Source organism: Maylandia zebra, linkage group LG1 (genome assembly GCF_041146795.1).
Source record: "Maylandia zebra isolate NMK-2024a linkage group LG1, Mzebra_GT3a, whole genome shotgun sequence".
Lineage (NCBI taxonomy): Eukaryota > Metazoa > Chordata > Actinopteri > Cichliformes > Cichlidae > Maylandia > Maylandia zebra.
Window position 1 is genome coordinate 991,339 of NC_135167.1, and position 13,615 is coordinate 1,004,953.

The following is a 13,615-nucleotide window of genomic DNA, read 5'->3' on the forward strand; positions in this document are numbered from 1 at the left end:
AGGGTTGTAGTTAGGGTGGAACGCGAGAACCAGTGTTGACTGGAAATGGCTGGAGCTTCCAAAGCTCACACTGGCCAGTGCTCAGGTGTTTGCACCACCCATGTCACATCACAAGGTTGGGTTACTGGGAAAACAGTTCTTCCTGTGTGCTCGTTGCTAACAGTTGTTCGGCAGCTGCGTGTACGGATTTAAACCCTTAGAAAATGAACTCTTATTGGATGACGTAGTTATTTAATTAATGATTTCACTCTTCTTTTATTTGATTTTTATTTATATCTCATGTAATTTTATTTTACAGTTCCAACGTACAGCACTTTGTGTCAGCTGTGGTTGTTTTAAAGTGCTTTATAAATAAAGTTGATGATGATGATGATGACGAACAGGAAATACAGTTTTATAAATGCTTATTCTGTGATGAAAGGTGCAGACCCAAACATCACGATGTTACCAGAGAAAGGGTAAAGAGGCTCACTGGGATAGGATACGACCTCAAACAGACGACATGGTCAGTATTACAGAAATGTTTCACACGTTGGGCTAAATTCTAAAATTTGCGGCAGGAAATTCCAAAACTGTCCCACTCCTCTTTAATTCCCCCTTCAAGAAGAGCCGTTGCTGTGAAGTTCCTGCTCGACAGAGGCAGGAAATGCAGCGACAAAAGAAAATGTATGAGAGATAGAAGGAAGAGGAAGACGAGGGCTCAGGGGAACGAGAGGAATGGAGACGGAGATCACAGGTCCCTCCTGATTCATCCTGATTACAAGGTTAGGTTAAGGTTAAGTGACACGGGCGAGTCCTGTCTCTCCTCCTCCTCCTCCCTCTGCTCATTTATAGGTGAGCCGGGACTCTTATTGGTTATGTGGCCCTGCCTGAAGTTATGTGTGGCTATTGTCAAGAGCGAGGACCTTTTTATTTTTTACACACAGCTGCTTACTGCTAAATAGTGCCTTGTCCAGAAGGGGACAATCTGGGCCTCTAATTGCTGTCACTGAAGCCTAGATTCATTATGTGACTTTCCCATTAAAATGTGAGCATTAATTTGTATAATGAAATATCACCCTCTGCAGTGTGTTCATTAGCTCTGGCCCCACACTGTAGTGCCACAGCCGCACAATGTTAGCTACCTAGAAAACTGTGGTTAATTTTGCTAATGGATATTTTCCCACTCACTGTTCAAGAGGAAATTAATACTGTAACATTAGCTCTTTAACTTTTGGAGAAATTTAAATTCACTTCATTCCTTTCAAGCTGGTGTTAGTCGCTCATTAATCTCTGCGTTGCGTCGCATAATGCTGCCTCGACCAGGCTCGGTAAGCAACTCCATTGTGTCACTCACATTACATTAGACGGAGGAGAGCTCGCCTGTCAGCTGTGAATCTGCCCGCATTGTCACCAGAGCGCAGAGAGGATCTTTAGCTGCTGTAAAAGTCATCTCGTGGATGTAATCAGGATGTCACAGCGGAGCTGGTACGATTAGGTTATAGGAGTGATTTAAAGGCCACATGTTGGGGATGCATCTAGCTCTTTTTCTCCCCGCGTTGCGTCTAAGCTCGACGGGCACGCGTCCAAGGATACATTCCACCCAAAAAAGACAACATCCCCGCTAACCCTTCTCACATTTGTCCCCAGGTGGAGGCTCCAAGCGAGGCCTTTAATTTTACTGTCTGTTTGAGATACGAAAGGACGAAAATAAAACGTACTGTGGATTCAGTCAGACCGGCCGAGGGCTCCGCTTCCTCTGCGATAAAATACGGGCCTCACGGGGATCATTACTACTCTACTCAAAGCAGACATAACTCAGGTCTCTCAGCAGCAGGTAACACAGAAGCAGCAGCAAGTGGAGGGGAGGTTGGCCTCGAGGTGACCTGGTTGTGTTTAGAGACCTTAAAGCGTCGCAGTCCGACCACCCGTAAAAAGTCAGTAAAGGCATGGAAGTCGTGATATTTTCAGAGCTACTGCAGTCTGACAGTAAAAGCATTCGATCAGATATCTGCTCAGTTCACGCAGTAAGTCAGAGGACTGTATAAGAGTCTGATGCATCGTCAGGTCTGAAAAGTGAGTCTGAAGCTTGCATTCTCTCTGCTGTCCAGCAGGGGGCGACTCCCATGAAGTCTGATTGGATAGAAGCCTGTGAGAAAAAGCACATCCTGTGTCCTCAGTGAACTCGCCGGTTTCAGGTCTGACCCAATAAAGCAGGACGCTCGTGTTTGGTCCGTCACGCAGGATGCAGGGGAGGATGGCGTGTGACTGACGTGGAGTTATTACCGTGTTCTGGGGACCCAAGTGAGCTTAAGGGTTAATGCTGTAATGCTGAATTAGCAGAACAACATGGCATAAAGCAGCTTTGTTCCGGCAGCATCAGTCACAGGAACAACTCGCAGTTTTTCATAGGAGGTCTTTATTACTACGATCGATCTCGCTCTTCTTTATGTGGGATTATGCTTGCGTGGATAGCCAAAGTGGTCCAGAGAGGACTCTCGTTTGGAAGACCTCGGGTGAATAATAACGCTGAGCTGTCCACAGTGTTTGGAAGCTGAGGAGCTGAGAGGCAGGAAACACCTGAGAAACTTTAGCCAGGTGTCCTTGTGGTAAGGTGTCCTCTGCACAGTCTGAATGTGACTTTAACCTGGATAGTCAGTGGGGCGTTCGTACCTCGCAGAGGGTTAGCGCCCTGGCTCCTGTCCACGGTCCACATCATTACTCTGACCGAAAACAACCGGGGGGACGGCGCCGCTCCGAGGGTTAGCACACCCGCCCGAAACATAAAGCTAAATCTATTCGACACACGGTCTCACGAACATCCCTGCGAACGGTGGACAGGCCGGCTTTGTTTTGCCTCGAAAGTTATTGAGAGTTAGAGAGTGTGAAATTGCCCTCTGAGTGATGTCATTGGAGGACACTGAACCCTTGTTGTGTTAATTAGAGCTCAATGAAATGATGAGCAGGAAAAAAAGTGGAATAACAATGGCCTTAAGCCTAAATGAGGGACACTGAGAGGAAGTGCACGCTCGCCAGCAGTTTCCTTAATTTGGATTTATGTGAGTCTGAAGGAAACGTGCTCAAATCCAGCAGCTGATAACACGGAGCCTCTGGGATTAGATCCCACGGACAGAGACAGATTAGGACCGAGGCAGGCCTGCTAGACCTGACACTGCTGAACTGGGATGACTGGGTTTGTGACGGCCTGTACTCTGTTCCTTTCTTTCTTTGTCTTCTTCCCGCATCGATGTTCAAACTGATAGATTATCGATGGATCTGCGTCCTCTCCATCACAGAGGGAGACTGACTCCAGCGAGCCGATATTCAGAAACCAATATGTCAGCCTGAGCCCAGAAGAAATGTCAGAACAAGCGCTGAAGTAAATTTTGCATGAAGTCCAATAAATGTTTCATAGCTGCAGAGACGCAGAGCAGGCGGGGGGTGTGCGGGTGGGTGGAGGGTGGAGGCACTGACCTGTGTGTATCCGCAGGTGGACCTTCAGGTGATGGGAGGTGCGGAAGGACTTGCCGCAGTAAGGGCAGTCCTTGGAGGACGAGCCCAGGGAGCGCTCTCGATGCTGGGGCAGAGGCGGCTGGATGCTCCCCGCTGTCTTCACCAAGTCCTCGCCAACATCTGGAGCACACACACACACACACACGAGGAGGGGAAGACAAATGGAAGGCGTGTTGAGTGCCAGCCCTGCACACATCACATCATAACACAACACATTCTTCCTCTTTGTCCCTCGTTTCCTGCGCTCGGTGTGCGAACGCCACACAAAGTCAAACGCATCAAACGAGTTCACGGACCGCGCTGTTTTCCTCCTGACAGAACGCTGACAGTTCATAAGCTTTCTTCAGAAACACCCCCCCATAACCTCCTCCTGTTTTTCTTTTTTTATCCTGGCTGCTGTCGTCGCTCGCGTTAAGCTAATGCTGGAGTGCAGTGAGAATTAACAATGCAAACTGAGACAGAAGAAAAGAGGGAGAGGGCCGCGTTTGGCTTCGTCAGCATCGCAGGATATCCTCGCATCTCTTGCTGCGACCCGATTTTGACAGGTAGCTGTCAGAGATATGATAGGGTGATAACAGTTTTGACCCCGCCCTCCGCCACTTCCTCCCCACGCCAAAAAAACGATGATGCACAGTTTAGTGCAACAGCAGTCTGTTATCAACGCGATCACCCCCCGAACGCAAATCTAAAGATGAGTGACGACAACCTGGGAATGTGTTGACAGCAGCATAATCTGAGGTGAGGGTGTCGGCGTCACGCTGCACACGCCGGCCTCGCCGCGCTGATTTGCCGTGTTTAAAGGCCGGGAGAAGAAACGCATCAGAGAAAAATATACAACAGATACTTGATAAATATCTGGAAGCTGTAAAATTAAAAATATCCTTTCTGGTTCTGCACAATTTGGTGGACGTCGCCGTGCGGGAGGTTCAACGCGAGATCTCACAGCAAAAACGCCCAAATTCATTTCCTGCTTTTGTTCTGGAGCTTTTTTTATGTTTTCTTTAATTACGGGACGGCTGCAGGACTCATTCATCTGATCTCTGCGGGCTTCCATCACACTTTAGAACTTAAATATGCTCAGTATTTAAATACACACTCAAACAATCAGCAGCATTACATTCGTTCAAATTTCTTCTTTAAAACATCTCATGAATCCCTGCACGTGCTCAAAATAAGGACACTGGCCTAAATTCATTTATTGTGTTTCACAATAATAAAAATGAAAGAAATAAAAAACTAAAATGAGAAAAATATCTCCACTCATTAACAAATATAGTGCAGTTCATTTAATTTTTATATAGTTTATGTGCAAAACAGCATTTGATGTTTTCTTTGTGCTCTCATGGTGACGGCAAAGCTCTGACTAACAGTCAAAGAGCTTCCTGCGGTGCCTCAGAGAGGGATCTGACTCTGGCCTCACGAACAACCACGCAGGTGGAACTTCATCCACACACACGCCCTCAGGCTCTGACGATCTTCAGCAGGACACACAGTGAATTAACCTGAAACTGAGACAGCTGTGAACCGTTGGGACGTCTGTTGCGCTCGCACCAGCAGATCTGGTCTCTGTAACAGCCCGGAAAGACGTCCGCGGACGTCCTCCGGCAGCTTTGCCTCATGAATCCGCTCGTCAAAGCTCGAACCCGACGTTTCACAGGACACGGCGGATCATGCCGGGTCCGGTGGCGCCTTTGTGTACGGGCAGGCTAACATGGCCTAGACCAACGCTGAACTGTTCGCCATTCAGCAGAAAGTAAGTGTTATTTATTTTCTGTGCCGCACACGATTGGGCGTGTGTGCGGGGGAAGGCGGGGGGGCAGAAAGAAAGAGGAAGAATCAAACCCACGGAGGCACCCACGGGAGCACAATGAGGAGCAGTCGCTAACAGGAGCCTAATCTTTTCTTTTCTGCGGCTCCCCCTCCTCCTCCTCCTCTGTCGGGGAGTCAAATAAGGTTTACAGAATGGAAAGACCCAAGTCAGCAAGTCCTCTTCCACACTGACACTAAACACACGAGTCCATCCAGCCTCGCCGCTATCAGGCTGAAGCCTATTTATCACAGCAGGAAGTGAAAGGCGACCTAAATGTAAGTCTGTGAGGGACAATACGCCGTCATCGCCGCTCTGCACGGCGGGACGGTTTCATTCAGCGTACAGTAAGAGGAGAGGGGGGCAGGGCGAGGGCCGAGAGGCAGATGTTTAACTTCTGCAGCACCGACGAGTCCAATCGAATCTGTGGAGAACTAAAAGAACATCTGCAGGAAATTTACAGCATTGAGCGGAATTATTTCAGGCACCACTTTGTTTGTTTCGTGGAAATTATTTCATTTCCACACAGAAAAACTCCCCGAAAAGTCGACATCTACTCAAATACAACAGAGGATGACTATAAATATATGTTTTTGTATTTTATTTAATGCTCCCTGCTGAGTCAGCTTTCACACACACAGGATTTAATGCTTCCTGCGCTCACACGTGAGAGGAATGAGGCGCCACGATCGTTCAGACTTTCAGATGGAGATGGAAAATAATCGTTCTGTTCAGTTTGAGCTTTTACTTTTCACGTCCTGAATTCCAACGCACGACAAGACGGTTTATAAAAGCCTCACATGTCAGAGTTTCGATGGGTTAGACGTGCACGTTTCGGGGACGTGTTCACGAATCGCACCAACCGCCGCCTCCGGGCGCTCGCACGTGTGTGTAATCTTTCACCGATTTATGGACTCCTGGATTCGAAGGCTCGGATGTGTTTCAGCAAAATTTCAGCTCAGAGTGGAAAAACATGAAAGCGACGCCTCGTCCTGCTCCGCTGAACCCGCCCGACCTCAGGAAAAAAAAAAAGTGAAGCGCTGGAGAAAAAGTCGCCGTCTGCACGACCGTGCTTTAGCTTCATCTTCGCTTTCGTTTGCTGCTCTTATTTTTATGTACAAAAATGTGCACATGTTAAAGTTGCAACGCCTCTTTTTATATGTAAGATTTATCAGACCGGCACATATGTTAAAAAATAATTTCTCAGTCATAATTAAAGCACCACATGAAAAAAGCCAGACAGCTTATTTTAGCGTAACAGCAGCGCGATAAGGAGCCGTCACAGCTTTAGGCTTCAGGGTTCAAACCTCAGATTTCAGTTTCCAACAACAACCAAAAGTGTTTTTGGTATATGAAGTTTGCACAGCGCTCCTTATATGACAGACACGTGTATCATGTATATGTTCAGACTTATAACACGTGGGAGCAGAAGCCCCGAGGTGACTCGATCTGAGAGGGAACGACCCAACAGGGAAGCAGCTTTATGATGTCACAGCAGCCCGGCGGCAGCTGCTGAAGCCAAACCCTCCTGTTCCTGCGCCTGACGCAGCAGAGGTGCAGTAGGTGTGACATCAGCCTGACGAGCTGGCCTCTGGCCTGCACACGTCCACTTTTCTCCCTTTAATGGAGGAAAAATCTTCAGTTTGTCCACATGGACACTAGGGCTGAACGATTATGGAAAATAATCTAATTGCGATTTTTTGCCCCAATATTGCGATTGCGATGCGATATGCGATTATTTTTTAAGGTCTTTGTCTTCTGTATTATTAAACAAAGACAAGCAATACATCATATAGTATGGCCAATACTATATTACATTAATTTTAAACTGTTCTTTCCTGGAAGACAGACCTCTGTTATGATGACATGAGGTGATGCATGAATTGATGACTGACATTTTTATTTAACTTCTTCAATCACAACAGTATATTTGAACATACACAATAGTTTATTTTTAGCTTACAAACATCTGAGCATAAAGTGCTGACAAGGAACCCTGGTGTAAACATTAAAATGAAAGTCAGTACAATGTGCAGATTGCAGAAATATACATAAACAAAATCAGTGGCTTTACCACACTCAGTTTTTCGACATCTGTGAACTACTAGACAGTCATTCAATTACAAAATAATATTAAATAAATAAAACTAATAAATAAAAAATACACACATCTTACTGATCTCTGCAGTCAGTAACATTACACATAAAGTGCAAACATAATAGCAATTGTATAAACACACACACAAACACGCCTTTAAAGTTTAAAGGGGTGAAATTGGACGGTCTAGTTCTGATTAGCGTCACCGCTGTCTCGGTGGAGTTTAATAAACTCGGCCGTCTGCTTCTTGCTATCTAAAATATAACCAGACACTGGTGTAAATTCTCGACTGTCTCATACTTCTGTTTAATAAGTTTTCTGTTTGACGTTTAGTCAGCTGTGTGAAAACCAAGGAGGAACCCACCCGGGGGATTAATAAAGTTTTATTTTATCTAATCTAATAACTTTAATCTCAGCCAAACTGATTTACTCACGAACAAACAAAACACTGAAAAAAGCCCAACAATAACATTTTTAGGTTGTCTAAGTGACTTATATATCACGTTTAACCCGAGCAGCGAAACTCCGCGGTGATCTGAAAATGATGTGCCGGGAGTTGTGCCGTTCTCGGCCGCATCAGTAACCCTCGAGCTCCCGGCTAGCTGTCGAGCTGGTGGGTAGCAGACGCCTCTGAAAACGTCGAAGCACTTTTGCAAATATGGGATATCTTGATAAACCGAGCAGATATTTGATGTTTACACAACTACTTTCTCGCCTGAAAATATGTTAAAAGTTTATTTTGTGACCCAGAAAGATTAATAAGAGTAATTTTAAAACTTAGTAGCGGCCGCCATTATTGGAAACTAGAGTTTGGCTGGGCCACGCTATGAATTCTGGGATATGGTAGTAATTTGGACAGCCTTCGGCGCGTCGCTGTGACGTAATCGGTCTACAAATGCGGCCTCAGGAGGATGCAGCCCATGAATTTAGACATGTCCAGAGTATAATCGCAGCCTTTGCGGTTAGAAAATTGCACTTGATCATGTCGCGATATTATCGCAAATGCGATATATCGTTCAGCCCTAATGGACACAGACACTTCATCGCCCTGAGGCAAAAAACAATCCCCGCCCCCCCGCTCAAGTTATCAAGGCTTCTTTTACGGAGGGGGAGGGGAGGGGGCCGGGGTTTGTCTTCTGTCTGTTGAGCTGGGACGTGAAATCTGTTCCTATGGTTTCGTGATTTCAGGTGGAATTATAATTTTCTCCATCAGCTGCACCCTCCCTGTTACGTGTGCCGTCCTGGAAAGAGGAAATAATTATATAAACCCCCCCCAGCACTCGGTCTGCACCATACTGTAGCCGTACTCATAAACATATTTTGAGTGGTCTACTGTACAGATCCCTTTTTGGCAAAGACTCCCGGCATCGTGTAGCAGACACTGGCCCACCTGCCCACCCCAGATGGGGCTAAAATTAAAAAATCCAAAACACAGATTAGAAGCAGGAAAAACACCAGACCCCACACACACACACTCAGCGCACACACACACACACACACACACACACTCAGCGCACACACACACACACACACACACACTCAGCGCACACACACACACACACTCAGCGCACACACACACACACACACACACACTCAGCGCACACACACACACACACACTCAGCGCACACACACACACACACACTCAGCGCACACACACACACACACTTAGCGCACACACACACACACTCAGCGCACACACACACACACACTCAGCGCACACACACTCAGCGCACACACACACACACACACACTTAGCGCACACACACACTCAGCGCACACACACACACACACTCAGCGCACACACACACACACACACACACACACACACTCAGCGCACACACACACACACACACTCAGCGCACACACACACACACACACACACACACACACACACACACTCAGCGCACACACACACACACACACACACACACACACACACACACTCAGCGCACACACACACACACACACACACACACACACTCAGCGCACACACACACACACACACACTCAGCGCACACACACACACTCAGCGCACACACACACACACACACACACACACACTTAACGCACACACACACACACACACACACACACACACACACTCAGCGCACACACACACACACACACACACACACACACTCAGCGCACACACACACACACACACACACACTCAGCGCACACACACACACACACACACACACACACTCAGCGCACACACACACACACACACACACACACACACACACACACACACTCAGCGCACACACACACACACACACACACACACACTCAGCACACACACTCAGCGCACACACACACACACACACACACACTCAGCGCACACACACACACACACACACACACACACTCAGCACACACACTCAGCGCACACACACACACACACACACACACACACACACTCAGCGCACACACACACACACACACACACACACTCAGCGCACACACACACACACACACACACACTCAGCGCACACACACACACACACACACACACACACACACACACTCAGCACACACACTCAGCGCACACACACACACACACACACACACACTCAGCGCACACACACACACACACACACACTCAGCGCACACACAGACGTGTCCTTGTGTGTCAGGGTTAATAGTGCTCCTGTAAGAGGAAGACACACTACTGAGAGGATGAGAGTGTGCTCTCCTGGCATATAACAGCCCTTCAATAATAAATGGGCTTCACACATTCACACACAGAGCGCACACAGAGGTGCGTTGGGCCGTAGAGGCGTGTGACGTGCGCACACGTGACGAGCGTCCGGCCCGCGCGTCTTTAATCAGTCGGCTGATCCGCAGCTTTAATGCGGCTGTTCCAATTACTGTAAAAGTCAGCCGGCTCCATATAACCACAAATATTGACACTTTATTGCACAACACATTTATGACATTTTGAAGGTCACGCCATATATTAGGCATCGCCGCAGCAGAGGGGGGGCTCAGACCGCCTGTTGACACCCCGCCGTAACTGTCCTGAGTATTGATTTTTTTCTTTTCATGCAAAGATTTTCTGTTGGAGACGCGACATTAATGCGACGGTCACAGGTGAGCCTGTGAACTACAATCACAAAAACTACATTTCCCTACAGTTGGTTGCTTCTGTGCGGATGTTGTGACATTGTGACACAAAGTCAGTCATTTGTGTTAACAAATGTCTGCGTGTTAACATTTTTAAATAAACTGCACAGAAAAAAATGATTGTTTTTCAGGTTTTTCTACCCAACCTGAAAGTTTTACCGACACTTCTCCTTCTCACAGATTTGAGCTCAAATCTCAGCTTCCTGTTTGGTCTGAACACACAAAGCTCGCTGAGATGTTTCTGCTTTCAGCAGCAGGAGAGCTTCGTTTCTGCTTTGGACGCTTTGTTGATCTCGGTGTCCGAGAGGAAGGTTGGCTACAGACTCGTGATTGGCAGGTCGTTAGCCAATGAGAGATGGGTTTCGCAGTCTGATCTGCCCCACGTTGTCGTATTTGGTTTCAGATGACGCTCACAGAGGTGCTGCCGGCTGGTGGTGGGAGGCTGCGTGGCAGCTTGTTTCTGATAGGTTCCTGGTGTCGCGCATCCTGTGGCTCGGCTGGCCGGTTTTCTGAGACCGACCGGTGAGGTTGGTGACTCTAAACGACCCAAGATGGCGTAAGAAGGACGAACACCATCGTGCCGTCACTGCGAGCTAAACCACAGTCACAGTTTTATTTGTTCATGTCGGCGAGTGTCCTACGGGGCAGCGGACCCTCCGCTGGCTGCGCTGCTCGGTGAGAACGGCGCCGAATGTCGAAGCATCGCTTGTGTCAGAGGCTCGTGCTGAGCTTGATTTCAGCCAAAATGATCATAATTCATGTGAAAATCTGTTTTTATTCTTATTCATTAAACATTCGACGCGCCGCTTCTTCTTCTGCGGTTTGCATGCGTGAGCCCTCCCCTGCCTCCACCCCAGGAAGAAACATGACAAACGCAGCGCTGCGACTGTGCTCCTACAAGAATATCACAGAGGGGGAAAAAGGAGAAATACATGTATAATTCAGCTGTATCTGATCTGAGACCAGCTCCTCTCCCCTCTGCCTTTACTGGTGTCACGGCGGCGTAATGGAACATGCCAGAACAAAGGCTCCGAGATCAGATTGGAGCAGAGTTGAGCAGGCCATCTGGGAGGCAGGCTGAGTATCAGTCACTCTGCCTGCTGTCGGCTGCACTCACACTCACGCACACACACTTCCCCTCTGACTCACAGTGTGTGTGTGTGTGTGTGTGTGTGTGTGTGTGTGTGTGTGTGTGCAAGAGACACCTCACTCCCTTCTGACCGCACGTCACCACCGAAGCATCGCCACCGAGGGGGATACGCCACCGAGGAGGCAGCACAGCAACTGACTGACAAAGATACAAACTGATGTGTGTGCATGCCCCTGGGACAGTGGCCACACCCAGCTCCCATTAATGGAAAAAAAATCATCAACAACATGAAAATAAAAGCAGAGGCCGTGTGCGATGCCAGGGGTGCAGGTTGGAGGATGGCGGCGGGCGTGGGGGGGTGCTGGCAGTTCCTTAATGGCGCTCTTTCAATCACACTTTGCACTCTAAACGCTCTGTGGTTTTGATTAGTATGATATCACTTTCAGGAAATAAAACTGGGGGGGGGGGGAGAAAAAAAGCACATCAGTCATAAAAACACAAGATGTTTTGCTTTTTGCTCGGCCATTATTCTAATGTGTCACGTGACTCCCGTCGAAGCCCGGCGGCCTCTCCCTGCAGCCAAATAACTGATTGAGGGGAGGACCAGTGTGTGTGTGTGTGTGTGTGTGTGTGTGTGCTGGGGGTGGCGGAAACAGTTTGAAAAGGGGAAAGATATTAAGAGAGATTGGGTGAGACGGGGAGAGAGAGTAAACGTGATGACATCATTTGAAAGGCATTAGGCTTTTAAAAATGCGCCCGGGGGGACTTGATTTCCTTACAGCAGAGCAACACAACACCATCCGGCCTGATGCTCGCTCGCTCTCTCACACCCCTCCCCTTCATTCTTCTTCTTCTCCTCTTTTTTTTGATTTGGACCACTGCCATCTTTGTGAGCGTCTGGTTCATGCGAGTTAATCAATTTGAGGTTTAGTTACACTGCTGATGCTAGCACTCCAGCCACAGCTAGAACGTAATCTGAACTCGCAGAATTTATTAACCAAACACCAATTATCATTAAACACCACTGCATTATGCCCCTCCTTTTACCACCTGACAACCACTACTAAATGAAATTTTAGATTAAAGTTATTCGGCCCGTGATTTATGAGCACCGAGAGGAGCGCCTCTCTCTCTTAATGCGCACGCCGTGTTTTTCCTGCTGCCACGGGAATACACCCGGGATCAGAGACGTCTCCGAGGTATTACAGCAACCGGGTCCGGACCGAGAGGAGAGGAGGAAGGCCGGGAAAGAGCGAACGCCGTCCTCACCTCTTGCTCTGACCTCGCTCGGCCGCCAAGGAGGAAGGAGGCAGAGAAGGAAGTTTGTTGAGGTTTTAGGTTTTCACACACACACACACACACACACACACACACACACACACACACACACACGTGTTTGTGAGATTCAAACAGCAGCAGAGTGTGTTACATATAAGGCGGTGGGGTAAACAGGGGCACCAGATGTTCTTTGATGTTAATAATGGCATTTATTATTAATATTAATTAGACCGCATTCAGCAATACATTTGGGCCATTTCCAAGTCAATTAAGCAAAATGGCATTCGGGAGATGTTGAAACGACATTTTAAGGCAGGTGTTCGGCGCTCCCCTAATAAAACATTTTTGCAGCTCCTGAAAAACAGCCCATTTTATTCGCTTTCTCTTTGTTTACTCGTCCTCGCCGCGAATGAACTGTATCTCCAAAAACACATATTGACGATGCCTTTTTTTTTACATTCGAGCACATTATCGAATTAAAGTACGCACGAGGCGGTAATTCTAATAATGCGCACACGACATGTTGCGTCCGCAGAGACCCGCGGGGGTTAATCCACGTATGAAACCACCGCGGCGACCATCAGGACGGGGGCAGGAAGAACACTTTGAGGATTATTGAGCATGTTTTTTGAAATCTGCGAGGCCCGGTCCACATGGCTGCAGAAACCGGTTCACCGAATCAGAGTCTGGGGGGGCGGGGGGTCCTACATTATGGTGAAAATA

At 47.8% G+C, this 13,615-nt stretch overlaps 1 protein-coding gene across 9 annotated transcripts in view; it reads right to left on the reverse strand.

Moving 5' to 3' along the window:
* znf536 (zinc finger protein 536) overlaps positions 1-13,615 on the reverse strand; it is a 199,421-nt gene that overhangs the window by 47,435 nt on the left and 138,371 nt on the right. For all 9 annotated transcript variants that reach the window (XM_076882350.1, XM_076882402.1, XM_012923137.3 and 6 more), the window contains one exon: positions 3,454-3,612. In XM_076882350.1, the coding sequence (XP_076738465.1) occupies positions 3,454-3,612 (159 nt within the window). The remainder of the gene's footprint in view (positions 1-3,453; positions 3,613-13,615) is intronic.